The following is a 20690-nucleotide window of genomic DNA, read 5'->3' on the forward strand; positions in this document are numbered from 1 at the left end:
CAGCGGTCTGTGGTTACTCCTGTGTGTCCTGCCTGATTCGTGCCTATGAGAAGGTGGTTAATCTTCAGGAATCTGAGTTGCCTTTTGTACAGGGTAAGTAAAGCTAATGGGTCAGCTTGTGTGCTGTACAGCCCATTAAACATCTCACCTGACAAAAAATCAGGTGACAACTGTTACAGGCAGCAGTCCCAGGATCAGTGTTTTCCTTAGAAGTGAACAGGAAATGGATGAAAAAGAAAGAATATATGACTTTAAAATGGATTTAAATGTAAGTGCATGCACATATATATTTATATAACACACACATATAAAAGCTTAAATTTCCTGAAGACGTCAAATAGAAATTCTGTTTGTCTAAGCAGCTGCACAATCTCATTACTTATTTATTGTAGTTTGTATTAAGCCAGATAGTAAGATTTTTAGGACAGGAGCTGTTTTCCGGATTTTTGTCTGTGATTCAGCAAAATGAGCTGCCAAAGAGCAATACAAATGCTGTAATTTATAAATAAGCCATTTATTTATATAGGTACATGAGCTAGATAAGATTGCATAATCATGGAATGTTAAGGGATTGGAATGGACCTTAAAGATCATCTAATCCCAATACCTCCCACTAAACCACGCTGCTCAAGGCCTTACCCAGCCTGGCTTTGAACACTGCCAGGGCTGGGGCTTCCAAAGCTCCCCCTGTTCCAGTGTCTCACCATGCTCACGGCAAAGAATTTTTTCCTAATATCTAACCTAAATTTCCTCTCTTTCAGTTTCTACCCATCACTCCTTGTCCTATCACTATGGTTCTGGATTAAGAGTTCCTTTCTGGCTTCCCTGCCGGTATTGGAAGGTCGCTATGAGGTCTCCATAAAACCTTCTCCAAGCTGAGGAGTCCCAACTTTCTCAGCCTGCGTGCCTGACTTTCTCAGAAGTCCCCCTTTCTTCATCGGGGAGCTGCTTCAGTCCTCTAACTAATTTCATGGCCCTCCTCAGGATCTGCAAGAGTGACATTGTAAGAAGTGAGCTTCAAGAGGGTTTTCCCCCCCCCCCACTTTTATCCATATAAGAAACAAAGCAAACCAAGCCCGTTGTGGTATCCCGCTGAAGGACCAACGCGATCGTACGCCCGCCTGCGTTTTGGACTTGGCTTTGGATTTAGGCCCCTTGAAACTGAGGAGCGCAGGCAGACACCCATAACCACATCCTCCTAGGGCTGCCGCTCTCCGTGTCAGGCTGTCTGTGTCCCGGGCGGGGTGAGCCGAGCCTGGCACGGCCGGCACCGCCCGCCCCGTCCCTCGCTGCAGCGGCGGAAGCGCGGGGGGACCCCGGGCGGGCGGGCCGCGGTCTCCCGGCAACAGCGGGGACGCCGAGCGCCATGGAGGCGCAGTCGCTGCCCGCGGCCCTGGCGCTGGTGGCCGGCGGCGGCGCGGGGCTCAGCCCGGAGCGGCGGGCGGCTCTGGGCGCCTCGCTGCCGCTGGTGCAGCGCGACTACCGCTTCGAGCGGGTCTGGTTCTGGGGCTGCATCCAGGGCGTGCGCGGCGCCTACTACATCGCCGAGGGGCTGGGCCCCGACCGCGCCGCGGCCCGCAGCCGCCTGTACAGGTGCGGGGGCTTCCCGGGGAGCAGGGAGCGGCCGGGCCGCTCTGCGGCTGTGGGATCGGGGGGTGCTGTCCGGCTGTCGGGGGGAGCCTCGCTGTGCCCTCAGGGGCTTGGCGAAGCTGCTTCGAGCCCTGCTCTTTAACGGGCTCGGGCCTGAGTCGTGCATGTCGTTGGCAGCTTGAACTGCTTGGACTGGAGCCTCCTGACGCCAGCCACCAAGGAGATGCTTGCGCTGGCTGAGCAGGTGAAGGGCCGCTTTCAGGGGGATCCTTCTTTTGAGTACAGCTTGTCTGAGATAAACGCAGAAGCTGCTGCAAGACTGATGGAAAGTGGTAAGGAGGTAAATACAGCAAAACGCTTTCGAACTCTGTTCACTACATTTGCGCCCGTCACACTGGACAGGTAGTGGCTTCTCCTCTTTGGGAAGGAGCGGCATGAGCATGTGGTCAGGCAAAAGATACATAATTTCTTCTTGGTTAGAGCACGGTGCTTATAACACCAAGGTTGCTGTTTCAAGCACTCTATGGGCTGTTTACCTAAGAGTTGGATTTGATGATCCTTATGGGTCCCTTCCAGCTCAGAATGTTCTGTAACTCTGTCTGTAATCCTCACTGTCGTTGCAACAATAGCTTCTTGACTGGACTCTTACTTCATTTTTTGCTGTCAGGCCTCAGAAATATTAAATATTCCTTCTGTTTTATTATGCACAGCTGGTACAGATCCTCACTGTGGTTTCTGGAGCTTTAATAGTAAGTGCAGGTAGCGTTCTTTATAAATGAACAGACAAGGGGAATTGAGAGGAAGGAAAGAATAGATGAAGGGATAGATACTTAGATATCTGGTGGGTCTAAACTGTCTGCTCCTAGCCATGTTTTTTGTCATTTTTTAGGAGAGAAATGTCTTTTGAGGTCCTCTTAGTGCCATTGGACTCCAAGATGATAAGTCCCTTGTGTCACCTCAAGTTTATTGTCAGAAATGAAAACAAGGAAAGCCTTGCATTTAAAGTATCCCTATTTTTCTTTAAAGCCTGTGATGAAGGAGGAGGCCCGCCTCATAGCTACAGTTGAACAGATAGACAGAGAAGTTGGTATCGTTCCCCGAGGGGCATTTGTGAAGACTCCTCTTGGGTCTGTGCATGAAAACAGACACTTTGAAGGTAAATTCTAATTGTCTTTATCAGGATCAACTGTACTTTGATCATAAAGGCTGTAAATTAAGATTACTTTCTCTAACTGATGTTTTGTTTTCAGCTGTTCTTTTTTTCCCCTGGATAAGATGAATAGGGAAGAGAGAATCCACTGCCACTGATGTTCAGGTGCATTATTCAACTGTGAAAGGTGGTAAAAGAGTCAGTAATAGTTCTGAGTCATTAAGCTGAGTCATTCGTCTGTATAAAATGTAGTTTATGTCTGTGTTTAGCAATCATGGATGTAGTGAATTGTCCATTTAGATATAGGATATGACCAAATGGGCACAGAAAGTTGCCCTCAAGTGGGTACCCACTGGTCATCTGGGACTGCAGTCAGAATGGTCTGCAATGCACAGCACTGGGGAGTGCTGACACCTGTTTCTGACAAGCCTTCTGTCGAGTCTACTGGAGAAAGATTGTGGTTCTGTCCTAGATTGTGTTTCTAGGCTGTGGGCAATAGAGAAGCGAGGTTATACTCAACAGTATAACTCGAATGTTACCCTAGTTCATTCGTGTATGTATTAATGTTCACCAATGGCTTCTTGCAGGTCTGTCTTTGGTGGAGGCAAAAAAGTTAAGTTCCTATTTCCATTTCACCGAGCCTGTTAGCCTGAAGAATAAAACCCTGCTGGAAAAGGCTGACCTGGACCCATCAACGGACTTTCTAGATTCTCTGGAGCATGATATCCCACGAGGTAAGGATATAAGGCAGCAAGATCAACAGATGCAATTAAAGGGAAGGCAATAGGGAAGTTTGAGTAGCCTTGGAAACACTGAGAGGATTGGTGTGGGTTACTGTAGAGGTGGTGTGAGAAGCTTCGGTGAATCTGTAAAGGAACTTTATCCTTTACTAAATATTGTAGTTACTTCCTGTTTTATGCAATTCTAAATTGATGCTTACAGTGGAAAGATGTAAGTGTACCACCGTTGTCACATCCTCACTACAGGTCTGACTACACTCTGCCTCAGTGCCATGTTCCCTCCTGACTTCTGTAAAGCCTGTGACAACTGGTGACCCTATTGGGAGAGATAACTCCACCAGTGATAGAGGGAATTTATGTGGTTTGAAGTATTTCACACCTCTTGTTCCACTCAGTGTTTCTCTTCTTTATCTAAATGGGCTGTCATTAACACCAAGCTGATATCTAGGAGAGGCTGAATTCAAATGTTCCTTTGATAAACTGTGTTGGAATAGTCTGTTCTCTGGCAGGATTATACACCATGAAAGGAGAAAAAAAATACAGGCATACCAGATTGTATCTTCAGTTTACATCTCTGCTGTTCTGCTGGACAACTGCAAATATATTTAAAGTTTCTTCCAGGGATCCCTCTGGCAGGATGTTTCTCTGAAGAGATGGGAGTGACTTGTTACTTGTTTCTATCTGGGTTTTTTTTGTGGTTTTTTTTTTTCTGATTTGCTGCAATTTTTTCGATTGAACCAAGTGTTTTCATGTCCTCTGTCTAGGGATAGTCTAGGGAAACAATTCAAACTCAGATTTGTTATTTTAGTCCAGTCCAGGAGTAGTAGGATAGGATACTAGGTGACCTGTGCCAGATGGAATTGAGGGGATGGACAGTGATTTGCCAGTGTTGTAAACAGCCTTAAAGATTCTCTCTCTCTCCCTTCCTCTCTCTTCTTACCCCTTCCTTCCAGTCTTCCATCTGGCAAAAAAAAAAAAAACCAAAAAAAAACCAAAAAAACTGAGAATGTGAGCTCCTGCCTGAATTCTCAACATTTTTGACAGAACATAAACCACTAAAATCTAAACCACTCTTCAACTTACTGGGAGTGTCCTTATGCAGTCATTTTCCAGAGGTGAGTCTGGAGAGACTGCACATTTTTACATACACACTCATTGACATGGCCCTTTTGACTTAAAGCAGAATTGCAAGAGGGATTAGATCCTAGATATCTCCTAAGAAAATTTTAGCTGCAGTTTTGTATGGTAGTTTGGGTTTTGCTACTGTTTGTCTTCCCGCTGTTCTCCCCCTTTATTCCTCCCTCCCTCGTGGTAGGGAGACACACCATGTGTTAGACATGAAGATGGTGGTTTTGTTAAAAGTCTTCAAATCAAATTTGACTTGTAGTTGCATTTTACCTGTTGGCAGATAGAAAGGGGGGCTCAGGTTTGCCACTCAACTGTGTCATGATTGTATTCCTCTGGCAGCCTGATGTCTTTGTAAGCATGAACCTTTACCCCTTTCCCAGGTGGATGTTGCTGTTAGTGTAGATGTCAGTGTCCTTTAAAAAGTTGCCTCTGAAAGACTACCTGAGCTAAAATGCAGCTGAGTGCTTCTTAATGGAAGAGAAGATTCATCATGGTGCCTATGCAGCTCTGCTTGCTCTGTCCTGAATTTGGGGATGAGGTGGAGGAGGTAAGACAATAATTGGGTACAGGATCAGCAAGGTGTGTAGCCTCTCTAATTGCATTCTATCACATGCAGATAGTAGTTCTGACATTAAAGGAAGATCAACCCAGCCTCCTTTAACAAGCACTCAGGTTGCCTAAAAGTACTCGTTGCTTGTGAAAATATGGGGGAAAAAAGCCAGGACAGACTCAGGCTTTCTGCTGATTTTATCAGCATGGCTTTGCCAGAGTCACTCCTGATTGTGAGATACTCAAGCTCTGGTTCTCAGATTACCTTCCTGGAACTCTAACATGTTGGTCCTGACAGAGCAGAAGTAGACAGTGCTTTTTTTCTATTTACTGACATGTTGTTCATAGCTCTGGCAAATTCCCTCATTTTGACCTGAAGTTTTTCTTGCCTTTCCTGGTTAGATCCTGTCTTGAACAGTTATTGTCAGAGCAGAAGTAGGAATTCTTAAATTTATTGCATCTGTAATTGTGACTGAAGCTAGAATTCTCTCTTTTCTCAATAAATACATAAGAAGTGATGTAGGGGTAAGTGACACTGGAGTGAAGCTCCCAGCCTGCATTGGCTAAATTCCCCTAGCATCTTAAAAGACCTAAAGAACAGAACTGAGAGATTAAGGACTGGTTTTAACCTGTCTAAAAGTAACAACTCTATTGGAATAGTTTTCTCTATTAATTGGAGACTTAGCATCTGTGATGGCTGTCAAGGGGGTAACTGTCATAAGATATATGGTGTGTCATTATAGGAGAGCAGAGGTGTCTTAGAGAATGGAAAGTTGGAGGCAGAGAGAACATTTTATATGACAGCTGAGAGGTGGGAAGAAAGGAAGTTAAAACTGGGTTGAATAAAGGCAACAATGGTAAAAGCAGAGTTTAGTGCAAAATTGGAAAACCTGGAGTTTTGTAACAAAACTGACTGCCATTCTTATCTCTACCAGTGATATCTGTGCTGTTTGCAGGTTCCAGATTCTGTGTGTCTATCAGGTTATCTGTGCACTTTGAAAGTTCAGAACATGTTTCTGCTCCTCCTTTAATCATTCTGTCTGTTTTTTTCTTGGTGTCTCAGCTCCCACAGACAAATGGCTGACTTAGCTTTTTTTTAAAAAAATGCATTTTTTAAAATGATTCTAGAGAAAAATGGGAAATGAGAACTTTGTCTCGACAGCATGAACATGGAGGGGTTGTGATAGAGATCTTCTGTCACCAAAGTATCAGATCATGTAATGCTTCATCATAATCCAAATGGCCAGCTGGCCAGAACATTGCATGCTGGGATCTGTAGGTTTTGCTGGCCATATGTCTGCATTAAAGATAAGCTTGTTTGCTCTAGTCTAAGCAGACAATCTGCTCAACTTTATGCACAATTAGATGTGGCCTTTCAGCTGCTGGCACATCGCCAGCGTTGTCCTTTCTGCTGCATGGAGTTTGGAACCCTGGACATAGTATTTCAGGAACTAGGGCTGTGGCAGTTTTACATCTGCTTGTAGATAATGGAATGGCAAAGCAAATAGTAATAATTCCTAGCATGCCTACAGCATTTTCACTTGATGACTTAATGTTGAGAAGATATGAAATAAAACAGATACTTTTCAGGCATTGATAATGATGGGGGAAAGTGAAAATGGAGGGAGAAGGTTGATTTTACTGTGACCCTGGTATCAGATCAGACTATGCCCTGTTCTGCAAGGATAAAGAAAGGGGATGAGTGAAAGCCTGAGATACTAGTGTATAATGGAAAGCTTGGAAGGAAGTGAGACAAGGGATAGAGAATTCAGTTCCTTGGCACTTTCAAACTGTAATTCAGAAAAGCAATAACTTGACTCTGAGGGTTTGTTACAGATTACTGACTCAGATCACTTTGATATGGAGATAAGGGACACCGACAGAGCACTGCTAAAAACTGATGTAGGCAGGAAGGTATGTCTAGATAGGAAAAGATATGAGTGGAATTAGGATTTATATGAGAAGACTTTCTTCAAAGTCATGACCCCAAATTAGTAAATAGCTGCCTTTGACTGAAAACCTACCACAGTTCAGTAGATTAAGAGTAGAAATTAGAATAAAAAAAGACATATAAATAGAAATGCAGAAGGTTTGGAATGATTGATATAAATTGGAATTTATAATTAGTAGAGAATGACAAAGGGAGCTAGAATCACTGGCTGTCATGGAGTAGTCCGTGACAATGGTGAGGCAGATTTTTTTAAACTAGATTGAGAAGAAAAGAAAGCACAGTAAAGGTACTGGAAACTGTCACTAAATGGTGATGGTAAAAAGGCTGATAAGCATGTGGAAGACCTCAATTTTTTTCCTGGTTTCTTTTTGGAAAGAGTATGGACTTGCATCAAGCAAAGACAATAAAATACTGTTTCAGACAGTTTTCAGACTATTTGCTAAGGGAGGGTAGAAGTTAAACAATACTTACTGTCAATCAAAAACATTAAAATGGCAGAGTCAGATAAGTTACTTCTAAAATCATTATCTCAGGAGACTTGTGGCATAATAATCTTTAATAAATCCCAGCATTGCAGAATTATTCCCCTAAATTTTATCCTCCTTAGCAGTTGTGATTGAGAATTCACTGAATGGGTGTGTTTCTGGCAGAGGTCAGAAAGGGACCAGTACCAATATTGATATTCTTCAATTTATTTACAAATTATCTAAAAGTAAAGGGCTGGTGGAGAAGCAAATAATGACAAGGGCAGGACAGATACAGAGATCTGGAAAACTGGGCTTACTTAAATACAGTCCATTTTGATGTACCTACCTGCAAAGTAACATGAGGAAAGTAAGGACTCTAAGTCAGACTTTGAGAATTGTATTCTAGAAACTGTGGCTCTGAAAGGAAATCCAGGCACAACCCACTGAAAATCAGCTCCCAGGCTGATCCTGAGACTTAAAAGGATAACTTGATCTGCAGATACATAAACAAGGGTATAGAAGCTAGGAACAGGGGGGTGATTTTACTTTTGCACATACTGTTAGTGGAATCATAACTGGATTACTGCACATTGCAAATCTGGAGAATTGCAGGAAAAAAGTCACAAAATGATTCAAGAGCTGGTGAGAGACATAAACAGTTTGATCTGTTTATCTTAAGGAAAACCCGTGAGAATGGCTGTATTACACTGTGTAAATACTCCGTGGAATTTAAGTATTAGGTACTGAAGATCTATTTATTGTAGCAGAGAAAGTCATAACAGGAATCAGCAGCTAAAACTTATAGCCAGAACTAAAATGAACAATGCAATACAATTTCTAAGAGTGAAAAGATTACCAGTTAGCAATGGACGATCCTATGTCTCCTGGTATCTTAGCATCATGCTGGATGTCTTCCTGGGAACTGTGTTTCAGTCAAACGTAAATACACGTTGATAGTCCCTGACATCTGTAAGTGACTTCAGTTTCATGGGCAGTGGTATGTAGGAGTCCAGACCCGTGGTCTGCCTGGCCATAAACTTGATGACAGCCATGGAGAGTGATGTTCAGCTTGGACTTGTTCATTGTCAGTGACACAAAGGTGACAATGGGTTCCAAGTGCAAGTCAGCTCATTTCAGCTGGCATTGCTTTCTGAACTATGATATGTGAGGACCCAAAAGAGGACTGAGGAGATTCCTGACTGATTGCCATTGTGGATCATTATTACTGGGAGAGATTTTATAGCATCAGTCCAGATGGGTATACAGCGGCAGGGTAAATCAGTGAGTCTTGTCTACTTGCATTTTCAGGATGAAGGTATGGTAGAGGAAGTGCCTAGACAGAAGATCGTTTTACCAGAAGCTCCTTTACCTGTGGAGGAGGTGACAGCCATTTGGATTGTAACTCTACTTCTTCACCCGAAAGTGCAGTGGTTTTGGAGTACTCCTTACACAGCATTACAAAGGGATTTGTGGCCATTTCTTTGGCTGAAAACTTTGAGCACGAGCTATTCTGTAAGCTTGTTGAACAGTAGCCTCGGTTAGAGCACTAACCTCCTGTCATCTGAGGTTCATTAGCACGGTCTTTATCGGTTTAGCAGAAGCTGTTGCTTAATGGGTCTGTGAAGCTGGAGGGGCTGCATTTCTAAGTGGGAGATAGTTTCCGCGGCTGCTCTCGAGGGCCATTTTGGTAGCCCCATCATGGCTGTCGCAAAAGTCAGGGTGCAGGAAGGAAGAAGGCCAGGAGGCACGACCCTGCTTTATTTCCATACATTAACACAGCTAATTAACTTGGTTTCGATCCCACTCCCCCCTCCCTCCAAGGCGATTAATCCCCTATCAGCCTCGGTCTCCAGCCATTTGAAGAGTCTGCGGAGGTATTTACAGCCCCCAGCCAGCCACCAGAGGCGAAGGCCCTTTATCAGGGCTCTAAGACAAATGGCTGCCTATCTCCCTAGTGGCCTTGCAAAATCCAGCAAAGTGCTATGCTGTGCTGGCCACCTACTTTCATCCAGCCTCCCTTCTCCACTAACATTTCACAGATGTGACCTGAGCCCTCCCCTTTCATTGCTTAACAATAAGCAGCACCTCCCCAGCTCTGTGAAAGCGGAGAGCAAGAGCACTTTACTCCTTAGCCTGCCAAGAGCCACGCGGGGACAAGGCTTTTCAAGCTGTCTCACTGAAATCCAAACTAAAAGACTCATAATAAATGAGAGGGCAGTACTCCATGTTCACAAGGACAGAAAGAGGTAGCGAAAATGAAGACTGAAATACCTAGCATGGCTCACAGCTATCCTCATTCCTCGTTAGGAGATGTGATCCTAGGCTTGGTGAATGTGTGAAACTGAGCTACAGAATCCCACAGTTACCTGACATTAATACAAGTAGTTTTGACAAACAAGCTTTAGAATACAGTGTTAGCAAGTGAGAAAACCAGATGAGTGTGCATCAGAACAGGAGGATTTCTGACCTGAAAATCGAACCCAGTAGCTGGCTTAATGGGCTGTTAGTAAAAGCATTGGTACCTGAATTTCTCTGTTCAAACTGAAGTCAGCCATCCCCAGAAATAATTCCAGGATGACTCTAGCTGCTGCTTTCCAGCAGGGTGCACTATGGCGCCAGCATTTTCATTGCTGAGCATAGAAAAAGAAACCATGGAAAAGTAAAATGAGAAAGAAAATCACCAAGAGCAGCATCAAATCAAGGAAAAGGTATGTCCTGAGTTTCCAGACTGTGTCTGGAACTGGCCTCCTGAACTGTAGGTATAGAGGATGTATTCTCTCCCTTTCAAACTTAGCCAGTTTCTGGAATGGTCACTAGGCTTTCCAATGGCTTTCTCAGCATCCGTAGAGATCACATGCATATGAATGGACATACACAATATATAAGCATGTCCCCTACAGTCTTCAAAATTAGGGTCACTCTTAATTTTTGGCAGTGGTGTTTAGAGGCTGTTAAGGCCATTCCTGCAGTGACCCAAGAAAGTTGCCTGGAAGCAAGACAAGATGCTGTCTCTCCTACAAGCTGGGATGCTGCCAGCTTAGGAGTTCAAGATCAGACTGGAACCTCTCATGTGGCAGCATGGTAGGAGGACTCCCAAGCCAGCTAGTATTAGACCTTCTGACTGGCTGATCATGGTCTGCTTTGATTACTGGAAAGGAACCTGTTTTCCTTGGGCTTTGTGTCTATGGGTAATAAAGCAGTGTATTCACTGCTTTTGGGTCCTGGGTCTGTATCACCTCAGGGTATTGTTTAGTTAGACCTTGGATGAGTTTATACTGGAACAGGGCTGCTCAGCAACTGAGAGCTGTGGTGGAGTCCTTCATCCTACACACTGCTGTAGGGAAAGAATGAGGACAGCAGCAGAGTCTTCATAACAATTTTCCAGGGTTGAAAAGGATTTTATTTAAAGGATTTTTTCCCCCTCAGTGAAAGAAATAATGACCCAGCCTGTCTCCATTTAAGCTCCTGGTTCCTTGGACATAAAGAGTTGATGAACTTCTTGCTGAAATGATGAGAAATGCTGGTAAAGCCTTATAGAACCAGAAGCTGCAGGTTTGTCTTCACATCAGTCAGCCTTGGCCTTTTTCTCTAGGGAATGATGAAAAATTGCTTGTGGGGAAATCCTAGGACAGTTTGTATGTCACTGAAGTCAGAACGAGGTCAGCATTTGCTGGAGTGTTCTATTTCTGAAGGGGCTCCAAGGAGCAGCAGCTCCTGCCTGTGCAGTCATTGGCATTGATGCCAGCCCTGCATATAGCTTTGTTTTGCTGTTTGCTGCCCATTTGGCCACAGAGCTTTTGAAAGGAGGAAGCCAATTGCATTATTTTATTTTATTGTACAAAAATACCATATGGATTGAAATTCTGCATGCTGAAGGGGTGTGTGGCAGTGTGTAAAGGGAAGAGGACAAGGGACAATTCATCTTTGCGTATATTTGTACAGCAGTTACACTGAGCAGAAGTAGCTAGGCTATCTCAGGCATTAAAAGATGCTTAGCCTTGAGTGTTCGGAATTAGCACTGCACTGTGCTGTGTGGAAATGCTCAGTGTGACACTATTCTCAGAAACTGGTAAAACTCTTTGGGTAATTTGGTCCAGAATTCATATCTAGTTTAGTACGAAAACATCAACAGTTTATAATCCGTGCCATCTGTTCCTCATTCCAAGGTCCTTTAACTAGCCTTGCTAATTTGATGATGAGGTAAGAACTACAACTCGGGGACTGACAGGGCTTGTGGACTTGCCCCTCCTGCAGGAGAGCAAACTGGATGTGCTCTAAGCATTTGGTGGGTTTTGAATCCCAGCATCAACTCCTTTGTGTTTTCTCAGAATTCAGAGATCAATGTGAGGTTCTTTGCCCCTAATCCAGCCCCTGTTCATCATTATCACCTCCTCAAAGTGGCCAGTGCTTTGTTACCAGGAGAGGAAAAATCTTACAAGGTGGCCATAATCTCCTCTGAGAGTCAGACAGATATTCTCCCGTGGGTAAGAAAGTGACAGTGACCAAAAGCTCTAGGGGAAGCAGGCTAGAACAAAGCTGCCCATTGCATCCTTTCATCAAACTGTTAATCTTTCTTTCAAAGACATCACATTTGTTTTGTGACAAAAGCCCCAAAGAAGCTGAATTGAGCCTGAAATCCTGTAGCAAGATTTAGAGGAAGCGTCTTTCATTCAGAGCAGGGAGGGGCAAAAGACTCCTTTTTCTTCCTACCAACCAATGGGCTCAGAGAAACCCACGAAGGTGACGGATTAATGCAGGGGCTCCCCAGGTAGATGCTACGTGACTCCTGGCACGCTCCAAAAACGTTTCCACAGCGACCAGCTGAACAAGAAATATGGAGTGTGATGAGATCCAGCATAAACTTGTGCTTTGGAAGGAGGTGATTTGCCAGTCTGATAGATTTCTAAATTTACTACAGAAAACCCAAGATTCAGTGACCCGTACTGTAGTTGTCAGAATACAAATAGCATGGATTTTAATCAGTTTTTCCTACTCTGTACAAGTTTTGATTGCATATGGTCTTGCTGTTTCTTCTAGTGCACAGCCCTACTCCAGGTTTTTATTCTAATGCTTTCTGTGCAGTCTGTATCTTTGTCTTAATTAGAATATCTTTGTTTTGTTTTGTTTTGTTTTATCAGGTGGATTTAGGACTAAAGGGCAAACTAACAGGGCTCGAAGGGAGGCTCTAATTTGATGTGTATTACTTCAGTGCTAGCTTTTTCAGTTCTTCCCATCCTCTGGTGTTCATTTATTTCTGTGTATTGTCCCTTCTTTTGTGTTGGCATTGCTGGCTGTTCAGATTCCAGCTGGAAAAATAATGTTATTTCTGTCTAGCATATTTTTCAGTTCAACCCCAACCTGACTCACTAAGCAGTAAATAAACACTTTTGTGGTCTCTGTGATGGAAGAATGATGAGGGCAGGAATAAGGGTTTGAGGGCAGAGGCTGCTTCAGTTCGATTAAGCAGTAGAGTTGTCAGATGTCTAAGTATGGCCCGAATTTAATTTTTATTTGGAGGTACCTGAATACCATATATCTGGGACAGCACTGCAATCCCTGAGTCTTCCTTGTCAGCAGGACCAGGTTCTTCATGTGTAAATAAAAGACCTGGGCCTGTCAAAATAATTTCAACTGCAGAGGCATCCCCAGTGGGAGAGGATGATGGAGAGGAAAAACATCTAAAGTATGACCATTTTACTTTGGGGTTTGGGCATGGTGGTATTTGTGCGTCAAGGACATGGCAGGCATTAGGACCATGCAAGAGCTGCTTGGCAGCATCTGACTGTAAGCTGTGCTTTCCTGGCTCTGGAGGCTTTTAAAAATAGTACTCAACCTGCAACCAGTCTGTGTTTTTATTTAATTATTATTAAATAGTTATATGGGGAATTGGAAATATTGACAACAGTGTTAACATATGGGGTGCAGGTGGTGTGTCAAGCAAATGGAAGAGATTTAGTTTGCAGCCAGTAAGTGGCACGAAGGAGTTTGGGCTCCACATAGGACTGTTTGGATGTGTCCTTATGGCTGGTAGGCTGTGTGTGAAATGTCTGTGTGGCACAATTTATTGAGAGCCAAAGCACGGTGACCTTTCCTTACAGCTGCTCTGGTTTGCAATTTGTCTTTGTTCCCTACAGACAACAAATTAGAAGTAGGAAGCTCTTCCCAGTGTAGGATTTTCTGTTGGAGGGAAATGGAAGCCAAATCCCAGGGGTGTAGTGAAGCTTTGTCAGCTCTAAGTGCTTGGGGTCATGCAGCCAAGCAGCGGCTGCTTTTGCAGAGGAAGATGGTTATGTTGCCCCTCTCTGGGTGTTAATATTTGTCCTGTAACTCCATACTTGACTCTCACTCAGGGCTAACTGCAGCATAGATGTTGTAACCTGCTCTTATGGCAGCATAATGTGTTAATGGTAAGTGCAACCACACTGTGGCTGCTTTTCCCTTGAGACATTTCCTCCTTTGAAGAGGAATTGATAATGTCACTTTTATGACCCTCTGTGAGCTTTTGCGATGTGGAGCCTCTCTATCAGGCTGTCTAGCTCTTAAAGCTGTTTCTTCTCAAGCTTGCACTGAAATGAGGCATTGCTGAATCCCCTCCAAAGCAGCAGTGTTATGAGAGGTCATACTGCAAGTGGACCAGTTACAGCAGGAAAGTTCTTCTGCAAACAGCCCTCTTAAAAGGGTTTTGTTTAAAAGCTCATGTCTCACGCACCCTATTGCTTCTGTGGATTACAAGATTCAGCCCATAGCTGAGGCAGACATGAGGGATGAGACAGGGATTTCTATTGGCGACTGCAAAGGAAGAAGAAGCTGAGAAGGAGGTTGACTTTTGAAATTCAGCCCTGGTGTTCTGGCAGCTGTTGAAGGGCCATAAAAAAGGCAGTGGTTTAACACTGGGTGAGCATCAGGATCTTCAAAGCACTTTCTTGTTTGGGAAAGATGTAAGGAACTCCTCAGAATTCCTGCCTGTGTTTGGAGGGGTGGAGGCTGCAGCCTGATCCAAAGAGGGAATAGGAAGCTCCAGATCTTCATCCAGCGGATACTTTTCCCATGCTCTTTCCTCCCACACAGCAGCTCCCTCCCTTCCCTTCTGGAGCAGCAACAGGCAATAGTTTCAGCACAGACAGTGCTTTGCTTTCTTAGATTTGCTGGGTACAGCTTAAATATTAGCTTGCTCTTTTAAGAAATGTATTTTGAACTTTGGGAACCTCAACAGAACAGTGTTACTGGTAGGGATCTCTTGTGGGAGAGCACTGACCAGCTTCTCAGTGAGCTTTCCATGATGAGTGAAGTTAACTCTGCTGCCTTATGTAGAGACAGCACACACCGAGATGCAAGTTAAAATCAGTATTTAAGTCCAGGAAATCCAACCTTAACTTGCTGTCTCCTGGTTCTAGTTGTATTCCCTCCAATGCAAATAATAGGATTTTAAAATATTTTTTCTTGACAACTTTTATCTAGGAATCTTGGTGTACCTTACAGACTGATGCTTCGAGCTTCCCAGTCTCTCAGTAAAGAGACATTGTCTGGCACAGGGACTGCCATGGAATATTCTCATGGAATATTGTGATGGAAAGGATTTGGACCCAGCAACTCACTTCTACATTTTTATAGTAATACAGACCTGAAGCTATCTATGCAATGGTTTTACCCCAAAAGCCATCTATAATAGCACAGAAGTTTAAAAAACAAAAGAGAGAAAAAGAAAAAAAAACAGATGAAAGCAGCATTTCATTTTCATAGTTGTCATTCCTTTTTATATTGCATTATTAAATGCATTTCTAAGATTTTTCTCTTAAGGAAGCAAAGGTGGCATATTAATTTTAAGCTATTATTGCATAATGTTCATTAGTTACTGTTTAAAGTACTTCTAGTGCAATTTGCAACACCAATATTTCAAAATCCTACAAGAAAAGTGAGCCTTCCAAAAAAAAAAGCATATTTTTTGAATATTGTGAGATTTGAGCTGTGATAGAACACAAGCATCCTGTATCTTTCAGAGAGAGCAACTTTCTCCATGTCTCACAAGTTCAAATTTTGTTTTATGTACCATTTCCTCAAATACTGCTGATGTGGTGAGGTATGGGGAAAAGAAGAAGTAATGAGATAACAGGTTCTATTTTTTTCACTTTATGAAAAAGTCCAAAGAACCCAGAGAGGTTCCAGAACTTTAAGGTAATCTCTTCTTAGAAGAGACACCAGCACTGTGCATCAAATGCAGTTTGTGAATGGGCTTTGTGTGTTGCAAAAGTCCAGTCTGGAAAAGTATATTGAAAAAATCACCTTTGATGATTAGGTTAGAAAAATGTCTCTAGTGATACAGTTAGTAGAAGGTGGAAGGTGGCAGTGCTGCTACTCTTTGGCTCTGCAGAATAAAGAGCAGCTCTAGGATTAATCATCATTCTGGCTGAAAACAGGATGCCAGTGAAAATGACATTACAGTTCCAGACAGCTTCTTGTAATTTTTTCCTGTTCTCAACCTGTGTTGTGCTGGTCCAGATGGGATTGCCCTTATGTAGCCTGCTTTTTTTTGTTCAGGCCCTCATTTCACACGAAGGCTTATGCAGCATCAGCAAAACTTTACTGTTCATATTTGTATAGAACTACATGCAGAATGAAGGGCCAGAGAATAGCTGGAAATTGTAACAATAATTAATATTCACCAAAGGTCTCACATATATGAAATGACAAATTCAAGCCCTTTGAGAGTTGGCAGCTTGGACAGATGATAGGGAAATGTAGAAACTGCACATCACAGCCTTCAGTGATGTAGCATGAAAGTGATTGGGGCCATCGTCAGTTATATCTGTCCATTTCTGTCAGGTGTGCAGGTGCATGGGAAGTTCTTTTCTTCAGTGGAGTTAACTGCTGGTGAATACTCTGCTGATATTGATAAGCTTGTGTGTTGCTGGGCAAATGTTCTGAGGAGATCATGGATCCATGTACTCTGTTGTCCCAGAGCACAGATATGGGGATTTAATTATCTTGAACTTGATTTACTCTGCCTCCTCTGTGAATTTATCCAACAAATAGTTCCTAAGAGCATTAAAAACTCTGTTTCCCCTCTTACATTTCTCAGTTGTCATGATCCAGGCATTTCTTTTTGTTCTGTGTAAATGGTTTGAGGCAGAGGGTTCATCTGTGTAGGTGAACATATATAAACAAGCTGTCACATGTACCCTGGTTGTTAGATGCTTCCAGTATGTTGGGAGGCATTAACTAATTAGATAATCCCTAAAGGTTTTCACCACCCAGCAAGGCAAGGCATAGTCCTACACTTGACACACTTGCGTCTCAGAGGACTGGTCCTAAATCAAAGACAAGAGAGTTCCTCATTATCTTTTTGTCAGAGAAACTTTACAAGAAGTTTATGGCGTGTAGTCATCCCCTTCCCCACAGACTAGTGTGTAAAGCTGCAGCAAATACCACCAGTATTTGGAGGAAAGACTTGTAGATCGTTTCTACAAATTCAAGCTGAAGAGCCATATGCTGGGAGCAGTCATTCAAAGGAGAAGTTGAGATTTACTTGTCACTATTACATTCAGACCTGTTTGCCTGCCCTTGTTGATCAACACTCCTATGCATGGTCATGCTACTGTCCTTAGCAAATGCTGAAAACTTTTAGAGACAAAGTTCAAGAAACTGAAAGCTTGTTCTTTGGCAGCAAGTGGCTGTAGTGCTTCAGTCATTGGATGATTTACCTTGTAGTGGTGTTCCTCATCTGGGTTTCCATGAGATCCAAGTGGTGAAATTTCTTAAGAACACGCAGATTTGTAATCCCAGTGGGTGAACCATAATATAGGCATTTTTACTCTAGTTATGAAAGATCCAGTCCAGTTTGTGTCCATGAGTGGCACTGAAGAGACCGGATGAGAGATTGGGATTGCCTTGTATGTGAAACCACTGCTTGTGAAGATATTAGCTCATGTTGTACCTAGGACTTGTGTAAAAAATGTCACAGTGCAAGGGAAGGTGAAAAGATGGCACACAACTGTATTGACTGTCCAATATTAAGTAGTGCTCTGCTTTACTGCAACCAGAGTTACTTGTCTTTAGTGGAAATGTGGAGGAGAATGAGTCAAAAGGAAGTTCTCCAAAGCCGAAATCTCCTGAAAAGGACAGTGAATGTCTGTTTTGTATTTCTGTCCAGCAGCTCACCAGCCTGTCAGAAAGAAGGTAGGTATTCTTGCTGTTCACTGAGTTACACATTTGCACATGAGTGAAGAGGGTACTTTGAAAGGTAACAGATCAGAGATGACACAAGACTTCCATATAATAAACATACGGAACTTGCAACTGAAGGAGACAGAGGAAAGAGTGGTATCCAAGAAACTTCTGAGAAGTACAAAAATACAAAGTGAAGAGTTAGGTAACAGGTGAGCAGCACAACTCACAACACCTGGTTTTACAGGATTTTGAATTGTACTGTTCCTTTCTTATTCTGCAGCCACCACACAAACATTTCCCCTCAACTTCCCTCCTTTCCTCAGCTATTGTAGTTTGCCATGAACTGCACACGAGAGAATATTGTGAGGGAGCATGCAAGAGCCCAAGGCTGAACAAACACGCATAGCCCAGCTAGCTGCTGCCTGGTGGCTGCCAGGCAGGCCTGACAGCCTGTGCTTCCTTGCAGCTGCTGGCAGACCAAAGCTCCAGGAGCTGAAGTCAGCCCTTGGGCCACATCCCAGGGAGACCTGCTGTAGGAACCTGGGGTGTTAAAGCCCTTCAGCCCTTTGTGGGATGTGACTAAAATTGGCCAAGAGTCACAAGTGAGTGGGAGCAGGAGGACAGGCAGCTGACAGCAATCACAGAAGCCCTTCCCCAGGCTAACCGTGACATGAGTAAGCATGAATCATAGCATAAATTGATGAGCTTAAAGTTAATGAGCCTAAAATTATCTACAAAGATGAATACTGCCTAAATGGCCCAACACATTATGAGCTTTCTGCTTATTCTGGAATTGGCAGTTTTTGGCTTTGGATACAGATAGGCTGACTGCTTGACTCTAGGCCAGTGGTAGCCTGACAGTTCCAATCAATTTTTTTTTAGATTTGGGCCTGCTCCTTTTTTTTTTAGATGGAGATTGAACAGGAACCTTCTTCCCTACATTGTAGTTTATAGGCATTACTGACTTGGTGCTGAAGATGGTATTTTCTTCTCCTGGCAGCTCCTTGCCCTCTGGCACTGAATCCAAGCTGATACTTCAGCCCCCTCCCTCTGGCACAATTCCCAAGCTGTCATGTCAGATGCAAAATAAATACTCAGAGGCTCTGAGCTCCTTGCATCCAGACGAAACTGCATTTTCACACTGGCTCTGAACCTCTTCTGTGGAGCCAAAACAAAATTAATGTGGAAACTAATCCCTTTGCCCCTACCACGCATATCCTCTTCAATGGTGGAGCCAAGAAAGACTGAAGAGAATTAACCTTTTCCATAAATTTCTCAGATAGGAAATACCCTACTTTCAATTTTCTTTTTTTTTTCCCCAGTTGCTCCATCAGAGAAACCAGTCTTCCCTGAAGGAGGAAAGCACCTTCTTTCTATTCCCACTACTAATGCTAGTTTATTTTAAGGACAAATTTCATACCTATGCAGGATTGCTACAGCTCATCTTGGCTCTCTGTAGCTATTAGCTACATCAAGTAGGTGGCAGAGCTTGTTGGAGTAACTGCTGCCCACTCAGAAACAGCCAAGAATAGCTGCAGCCTCTCCTGGGGATCAGCTATACCAGTCTGTAGCTTGAGGGTCCCTTCCTGTGACGCATAGGACATTACCACCATAGCCATGGGAATATGCTGCTATGTGAACTCAGACAGATATCTGGAAACAAGGGCAGCCTGCAGTGCTGAACTGACAAAAGGAAAACAGGGCATCGAGGTTTATGTTCTCCCCGACTTGCCTCCTTTTAGGTGTCACGAACTCCAGCACAGCCTTGCACCCTGTTAATTGGTCAGGCAGAACCCATGGCATCCCTTCTCTCAGCTTAGGATAATTTGCTGCAGGAACACTGCCTCTTTCTCTTTTCCAGTGATTCATTTGCACATCTTCTCACACAGGCTCCTGGAGTATCCAGCTGGAGAAGGGAGGCACTGTGGTGGTGCTGCGGAGCCTGCTGTGGCTGGGACTGACATTCTACCATGTCCCAATGACCAAGCAGTTCGGCTACGTCTACTTTGGCACTGGTGAGAAGAATCTTGATCTGCCTTTCATGCTGTGACTCTTCTGTCTGTTCTTTTCAAGAACTAGAAAAGGTCTAGATTTTATATTTAGGAAATTTTGTTTACTGCTTGTTCTAATAAAAATGTGAAACCTCTGCAATTTGAGCAGGATTCTTTTGTGCTTGGATGCTGGCCCTGATTCTTCTCCTAGGACTTCATTGTATGCAATCCTCCCCCAACTCCAGACTGAATTCAGAGAATCACAGAATACTCTGATTTGGAAGGGACCCACAAGGCTTGTCGAGTCCAGCTCTTAAATGAGTGGGGATTGAACACAACCTTGGCATTATTAGCACCAAGTTCTCCCTGTAATGTGTCACTGTGGGTCCTTTAGATAGTAATAAATGGCATTTTATTCCGTGATGCGCAAGCTCTAGGTCAGAAATCAAACCTAGGCCATCTGTCTGATTACAAAAGCACCTTGCTTACACAAGAACTAATTTGGAAACATGAATGATACCTGCTGTCACCTATGAATGACAAAAGCAGAGGGAGTCAGAGTAAAAAGCTGATGTATGTACTGCAAGAGATCTGTACTAAACTCTGAACTCTAGAAAGGCATATTGAAGAGAGTATTTTGCATTTCGGATGTTAAGATTTCACCAAAATTAAAGGGGTCTTTCCATCTTATGTCATGAAACTGTAAGGAAAAAATAGCTGTGCGCATCACCTGGTCTTGAAAAGTGTGCTTATTTAGGTTCATCTCAAGACAATGGTTTAATCCAGTGACTTTTCCATTAGCAAAGCTCACTGAGAAGAGCTACCTGGGCTAGAAGACAGAGTAATTTCTGTATGTATAAGAATAAAGGAAAATATTTTCCTTTCTGAAGGGCTGTAGCTTTCAAAGCTTTATAAAACAAACAGTCAGCCAGAGATTTTATCTCAGTATGGTAATGAAGT

General features: G+C 43.3%; 1 protein-coding gene across 3 annotated transcripts; it reads left to right on the forward strand.

Annotated features, from left to right (window-relative positions):
- The first annotated feature begins 1366 nt into the window (after positions 1 to 1366).
- On the forward strand, positions 1367 to 19789 carry RSPH9 (radial spoke head component 9). 3 transcript variants are annotated; one of them, XM_062489211.1, is made up of 6 exons: positions 1367 to 1593; positions 1768 to 1930; positions 2617 to 2746; positions 3328 to 3474; positions 10278 to 10283; positions 19629 to 19789. In XM_062489211.1, exons 1-6 carry the CDS (start codon positions 1367 to 1369, stop codon positions 19787 to 19789), a joined length of 834 nt encoding a protein of 277 aa, XP_062345195.1. The 3 variants fall into 3 exon arrangements, with proteins under 3 accessions (XP_062345195.1, XP_062345194.1, XP_062345196.1); XM_062489210.1 differs by lacking the exon at positions 10278 to 10283; XM_062489212.1 differs by lacking the exon at positions 10278 to 10283 and having other exon boundaries at positions 1768 to 1922; positions 2654 to 2746.
- The last annotated feature ends 901 nt before the right edge of the window (positions 19790 to 20690 follow it).

This window comes from Cinclus cinclus, chromosome 3 (assembly GCF_963662255.1).
Source record: "Cinclus cinclus chromosome 3, bCinCin1.1, whole genome shotgun sequence".
Taxonomy (NCBI): domain Eukaryota; kingdom Metazoa; phylum Chordata; class Aves; order Passeriformes; family Cinclidae; genus Cinclus; species Cinclus cinclus.